The sequence below is a fragment of the Barbus barbus genome (genome assembly GCF_936440315.1).
Source record: "Barbus barbus genome assembly, chromosome: 11".
In the NCBI taxonomy this organism is placed as follows: domain Eukaryota; kingdom Metazoa; phylum Chordata; class Actinopteri; order Cypriniformes; family Cyprinidae; genus Barbus; species Barbus barbus.
This window is the reverse complement of record NC_136739.1, coordinates 31,323,092-31,329,849: the sequence shown is the minus strand read 5'-3', so window position 1 is coordinate 31,329,849 and position 6,758 is coordinate 31,323,092. Positions and strand designations below refer to the sequence as shown.

The 6,758-nt window shown below is 34.0% G+C and overlaps 1 protein-coding gene across 2 annotated transcripts; it reads right to left on the bottom strand.

Annotated features, from left to right (window-relative positions):
• Positions 1–974: 974 nt before the first annotated feature.
• LOC306876598 (uncharacterized protein) lies at positions 975–6,255 on the bottom strand. 2 transcript variants are annotated; one of them, XM_079427896.1, is made up of 14 exons: positions 6,033–6,255; positions 5,888–5,944; positions 5,654–5,780; positions 5,493–5,582; positions 4,845–5,032; positions 4,697–4,730; positions 4,542–4,626; positions 4,281–4,416; positions 4,143–4,189; positions 3,308–3,492; positions 2,644–2,776; positions 2,519–2,560; positions 2,404–2,434; positions 975–2,032 (listed from the first exon to the last, which is right to left on the bottom strand). In XM_079427896.1, exons 1-14 carry the CDS (start codon positions 6,079–6,081, stop codon positions 1,887–1,889), a joined length of 1,350 nt encoding a protein of 449 aa, XP_079284022.1. In that variant the 5' UTR covers positions 6,082–6,255; the 3' UTR covers positions 975–1,886. The 2 variants fall into 2 exon arrangements, with proteins under 2 accessions (XP_079284022.1, XP_079284023.1); XM_079427897.1 differs by having other exon boundaries at positions 1,636–2,032; positions 4,542–4,587; positions 6,033–6,243.
• Positions 6,256–6,758: the final 503 nt, after the last annotated feature.

Below are 6,758 nucleotides of genomic sequence, written 5' to 3'. Positions count from 1 at the left end.
TGATTATTATCAATGTTGAAAACAGTTATGCTGACAAAAATGTTTGAGGAAACTTTTTTCAGGATTCTTTGATGAATAGATTTGATGAAAAGAACAGCTTTTATTTGAAATTGAAATCTTTTGTAACATTAAAAATGTCTTTCCTATTACTTTTGATCCTTGCTAAATAAAAGTATACATTTTCTTTCTTTTTTAAATGTACTTACCCCAAACTTTTGAATGGTAGTGTATCACGGTTTTCATAAAAATATGAAGCAGTACAACTGTTTTTGACATTAATAAAAATGAGAAATGTTGAGCAGCAAATCCGTATATTAGAATGATTTCTGAAGGATCGTGTGACACTGAAGACTGGAGTAATGATGCTGAAAATACAGCTTTGCATCACAGAAATAAATTACAGTTTAACACATATTCACATAGAAAAGTTATTTTAAATTGTAGTAATTTTTCACACTTTTACTGTATTTCTGATCAAATAAATAAAGCCTAGATGAGCAGAAAAGTCCTCTTTCAAAAACATTAAAAAATCTTAATTATTCCAAACTTTTAGCTGCCGATGTTTACACAACTGTAGCAATGTCAGCACACAAAGTTATATTGCTGTTCCAAAACAACTAATGCAAAGCACATTTTGCAAACATTTGCAACACCAGTCACTTCCAGTGAAAACAGCTGCTGTTAGTGGATAATTCAACCACTCAAACATTGACAGAATTTACCGTTATACTCTTCCATATCTCTATTCCAGCAGCTTCCCATGAGGGAAATGGTTTGATGTATCGTGATGAAGCACATCACGAGCAGATACAGATGGAGATTATGAATGCTTGGATTGTTAAACATTTGAACATGTATTTTGTGGCTGTGAGCTTCAGTAACGTGATTGTTATATTGTGTGATTAGTGTGAAGCAATAGATCATTATAGTACTACATGTTTTACATCTCCAGTATTTAATACTCCAGATTATATGGAAGCCTGAAAGATATTTAATTGTCTGGAAAATAATGTCACAATGCAATAATTATAGCTTCATTTTCTTTTTGCAAAACATAATTTTTCTTCTGCTTTTGGGGTGAAATATGGCCTGGTGTGGCCGGTTGCATAAACTGCTTAGACTGATTATTGTCTTCGAGACTGGTTGTAAATTTAAGGCAGTTACATAAACATAGATTGGTCTAACTTGAATCTGAAAAGTAAAACATATTATAGCTTGGCTAACTACTAGTTGTTGAGACTAGTTCTTCAAATACAGCCTTAAAACAGTGGCTGTGCTTATGCAACTTTTGTGATTTTCACCTCAGAGCATTTCAAACTTTGGCAGTGTTGCATATGGGCCTTCTGACATTGTATTACTGTCAACGGCTCTGAGATTGTTGTTTTGCTGACAACGAAGTGTCCAGTAGGGTATTCACTTACAGTAGTGTTTCTGTCTTTGAATGTACGCCATAAAAAACTACATGTAAAATTAATGTAATGATGAGTTGAATGTCATATATAAAGGACTGTCCTGTCATTTAAGAAAAATACATGTATTACAATATATAAAAAAAAAATATATATATTACTTTGTTGTAAGTAGCGGGGAAACAAATAGAAAGAGTTTTTGAACTTTGAAGTCAGCGTTATGTTTTCAGTTACCAAATACATTTAATAAGAAGAACATTCATAAAATTAACAGTCCTCTAATATTCTATTAATTATAATGCATGCATTTTAGTATAAATATATATTCAAAGGAATCATATGTTGAAACAAATTGAACAAAATGACCAGGATCACAAACACATCTGAATTAATATAGAATGTAACTTCAACAGACTAACAGACATTTGAACACATTTCTGAAGTACAGCTATAAAGATGAGATTAATGTTAATGAAGCTACATTTTTCCAAAGCTGAATGAAAATGGAAATGAATCCGCAGAACCTGCTGTGTCCTGTGTGGAGGAGTTCTGCCGAGGGCTCACTGTCCCAAACGAGAAGGAAAACTCCTCTTGACGACTCTCGGCTTCATCGAACAGGAAACCTTGCAGAGAAACAAACCATATTAATAGATGTAAATGTGCATAAAAATAAGTTTAATCTTGTTTAGGCAAAATATATTTTTATTATTTTTTCTGTGTTTGGTGTCCAATGTGTCCTCAGAAAAAAAGGTACAAAAGCTGTCACTGGTGCTACCTTTTCAAACTGTAAATCTTTTTACCTTCTAGATACTAATATGTACAATTTAGGTACAGATATGTACCTTTAAGGTTCCAATATGGACCCTTTAAGTAGAAAGGTGTACCATTTGAAAAGGTCCAGCCCCAGTGACAACTATTGTACCTTTTTTTGTGAGCGTGTAACTGGGTTCTTAACAGGTTTGGATGTTAGATATTACTCATGTTTATTCTTCACCTGAGAACTTGGGTGCCAGTCCTGGTGACTTCTGTTACCAGAAACACAAAATCAGCTTTCAGATATTTAAAACGTTTAAACTTAATTACAAACATCAGTGTTCCTCCAGAAATACCTTGTCGTTGAAATAGGAGCTTGTGAAGGTAAATGGAGATGCCTACAACACAAACACAGATGAAATGACGTAACTCTTTTTGATGAAATAATGCATGTGCCAGTCTTCCAGCTTCTGAAGTTCACCTCTTCTGCAGCGAAATCACAGCCCAGCTTAGAGAACGCAGGTGTGCTTGGACCAGAATTCATGGAGAAGACAAAAGCGGGCGACTTGGTGTCTGAGATCTCCTGCCGTCCAGGTGAGGAACTGGGACTGCTGCTGTTAACAGATCGAATGGTTATCAGTCTCAAACTAGTACTAGATTCATCAATGAATGTTACATGTATTGACAGATTCAAGATACAAGTTTGTTCCACCTCTAAATGCTATTTGGTTGACATTCACTCAACCACTTCCCTAGTTGTGCAGGTTTTTGATGTGCAATTTTAAAAAAAAGATTAAATCGCAATTAATACAATTTAAAAAAAAATCCTTCCACACTTCTTATTTCACTATATCTTATATACCCCATGTTTTAGCAATTTTTGAAACTTTATATTTCTAGCATTTCTCAAGTTATTGCCTACTTAAGAGGAATCGCTGAATGAATGAAAGATGAATGAATTGTATTCCTCATTTCACTTTGGGTAAAAGCATCTGCTAAATGAATAAATGTAAATGTCGGTGCATCCCTGAGAAATGCATAAAGTAAAATGGGCTGCAAACATTGACTTTAGACTAATGTAAGTGACAGTTTGCAGCATATAGAGGTATAGGTTGCTTCATCAAACACAGATGAATGGGTCGTACTTTAGAGAGAAGGTGGGGGTGATCGGTGTTGCTTTTATTGTAGCCGGTGATGGAGGAGGACAGATGCCACCCTCATTCACCGTGTCCTCCTGAGCATCTGCTGTGGTCACCTCCAAATGATCTTCCTCCTCCTCTGACATTTCCACCATGAGCTCAGAAGCACATGAAACATTCATATTCCCCTCCTGCATTCATTCAAATAGATAATATAAGAATAAACAGGTTGGACTAAGTAAGATTTGCTAATGTTTTGGGGGAGGGAGTCAACAAGGCTGCATTCATTTGATCAAAAATACAGTAAAAATTGTGAAATAGTATTTCAATTTTAAATAACTGTTTTCTGTGTGAATATATGTTAAAATGTAATTTATTCCTGTGATGCAAAGTTGAATTTTCAGCATCATTACACCAGTCTTCAGTGTCACATGATCGTTCAGACATCATATACTGATTTACTGCTCAAGAAACAGTTCTGATTATCAATGTTGAAAACAGTTGTGCTGCTTCATATTTTTTGTGGAAACCATGATACAAAACCATTCAAAAGTTTAGGGTAAGTGAGATTTTTTTTTTAAATAAAGAAAATATTCAGCAAGGATGCATTAAAGGTGGCAGTAAAGACATTTATAATGTTCCAAAATTGATTGTTTCCAATAAATGCCGTTCTATTTAACTTTTTTATTCATCAAAGGATCCTGAAAAAAAGTATCAAGGATCCCACAACAATATTAAGCAGCAAAATCATTGATAGGTCTCAATTATGTTTTTGACCAGTAATACATATTTGAATAATTTAAGATCAGTTGTGTGGGTGATTGTTGTGTTTCAGCTGTACCAGTTCATTCAGCTCCTCTGACTGCTCCTGATCACCTTGCATTTGATCTAAAATAAAAGGATTACTTGTTTGTTACTGGTCAGTCTTGTGTGCTCATTGGGGTTTACTCTCAGTATATTAATATTTGCTGGTGTTTACCTTCTCCAGTTTCAGTCTTTGTCCACAAGCCGTGGCAAACGGTGTCAGTTTGAGATTCATTTTCTGCTGTTTTATCCTTATTCTCCTCAGAAGGATCTTCAGCAACCATGTGCTCATCTGCATATTCCTTAGGCCTCTAGAAGTTACAGAATTCACAATGGATTTTCTCAACATATTCTTTTTCAATAGAAGTCAGTCAGTTTGAATATTTCTCAGTCATTCAAGTAGATTTAGCTGCAGTGAACAGCAGAAGTACAGTACCTGCATTATGGGGTCTTGTTGAGGGTCCATTTCATCAAATGACTCCCTGTTTTCAGTTTGTGGGGCGTCATTGTCTTCACACTTACTATTTTCATAGCAGAAAGAATATTAGCCATTAACCTGACAAAAACAGATGTGCTGTGACAATAAAATACCTGTCAGCAGCATCAGTGACTGGCTCATCTTCACCTATCAAGACACAAGATCTGTATTAAAACACTTAATACATTTTTTTTTTTAAACGTGTTTTGGAACAAAATTTTCATTTTTTGGATATCCTTTAGGAGGAAACAGGTGAATTACCCAGTGCTGCCATCAGTTCTCTGTCGTTCTCCAATATTTGTTCTTCCGTTGCTCTGATTCTCCTCTCGATTTCCTCATTCTCGGCTTGAATCTTCAGCAGTCTTTGAGCCAGTGGGTTCTGACAGTATCGATCCTTATACTGCTGAAACACGTTCCTGTAGCTCTCCATTCTCTCCTGGAAGATTTTCCTTCAAAGACCAAGCATCTTTAACCCTTTAAAGCCTACTGTATCATATTTGATATGTGATTTTACAAGACCTATAAATTATACACATGATTTCTGAAAATCACATGCTTGCACGTACTGTGAATATCATCTTATTAAAATATATTAATGAGAAATATACTGAGTTTATCGAAGTATCTGCTGTATTGTTATACATTACAAGCATCAGAATTTCCAAATTATTGGCCATATAAATATTAGCATCAGATGTGTCTTTCTCCATATTCTCACTATATTTACATTGTCACTAAGTAGATGTTTTTATCCAAAGCGACTTACAAATGAGGACAATAGAAGCACTATATTAGACTACATGAGCAATAAAAGCTTGATGTACCAAATATGAAAACACATATGCAGATTTTTCCTATTTTGCTCAAATATGTTTATGAGTATTATTTCATATGTGAAGCTTGACCTACATGTCTTGGTTATATCTGTCCTGTCTCTTCTCCAGCTCAGCTTCCAGTGTCTTTTCATACTGAAGCAGCAGATGTCCTGTTCTCTGGAGACTGATATCAGAACATTTATATTCATGTTATACTCAGTTTGAGACTTGAAAATGAAAATATTGTCAGCCTACTTCTTAGTGTTTTCTTTGATGAACTTCAGAGTGTTTTGTTTCTGCTGGATCTCCTCACTGAGTTTGCCCAGGCTCTTGTGAGTTGTGCTAATATAACCCTTCTTCTCTTGAATGCTGGACTCACAAACTAAAAACACAACAGACAGAGCAAATTATCACATGTTTAGTTCTTTAAAAGTGAGAGATTCTTCAATTGGGAGATGTTTTTATATTTTCAGTGTTTTAAAAACGTACTTTGTATTTGTTGTTTGAGGTCATCCTTCTTCTGAGCAAGTTCTCGTGTTTCTATACCTGTTTATATATCACAGTATACAGTACATATCGAGTTAAACGAGTCAGAATATGTAAACAAACGAGGAAATGAAGCGTTTTCAATCACCTAACTGAAGCAGCAGGTTGTCCAGTTGATTAACCGTCTGCTCCTCCATTCAAACCCTGATAAAACACTCAGAAATACCACACAGATCACTAAATAGAGCTATTTTCGATGTTATATAACTCAAATATGCATTTGAAAGGCGAGGTTTCGACGCGTTTTAAACAGAGCTCGTGCGCGTCAGTTACGTTACGGCGTCCGTTACTTCGTTACTAACTGACGATGTAAAGTTACGCGGTTACGTCATCTTTTATCAGAATAAAAAATAATAACTTAATATAGTATTTGCTAAATAAAATATTAAAAGTAAATAAATTCTGTATTTGGTCAGCGTGTCTTAAGATGAGTCCTTACTTGTTTTCTGAATAAATAATTACATTTTTATTTAATATAAAAACTTATTCACAAGCACATTATTTATTAATTATTTTATTAAATACGCATTTGTGTTATTAAAATAAATAATATATTTAAATAAAGAAATGTAATAAAAATGATACAACAAAATTTCTAAACTTAACATTTAAATGAAAAAATAAAGCTAAAAACAATTCAAAATATTAAAGAACAAAAGGTATAGGCGTATAATAATGATTCTAACATAACACTAAGCCAAACACCAAAAAACAACAACTATATATATGTATATATACAACCACACACACATACATACACATTTATAAATTAAATATATATATCATTTCATTTCCATTTAGTTTGTTGAAGTAT

What these genes read in the sequence shown, in the direction of transcription:
- LOC306876598 (XM_079427896.1), bottom strand. Translation starts at nt 6,081, where the DNA reads ATGGAGGAGCAGACGGTTAATCAACTGGACAACCTGCTGCTTCAGTTA. An exon ending in CCTCAAACAACAAATACAAA is followed by an intron (nt 5,781 to 5,887) that starts GTACGTTTTTAA and finishes TTGTGTTTTTAG; the next exon opens with TTTGTGAGTCCAGCATTCAA. An exon ending in ATCAAAGAAAACACTAAGAA is followed by an intron (nt 5,583 to 5,653) that starts GTAGGCTGACAA and finishes TTCTGATATCAG; the next exon opens with TCTCCAGAGAACAGGACATC.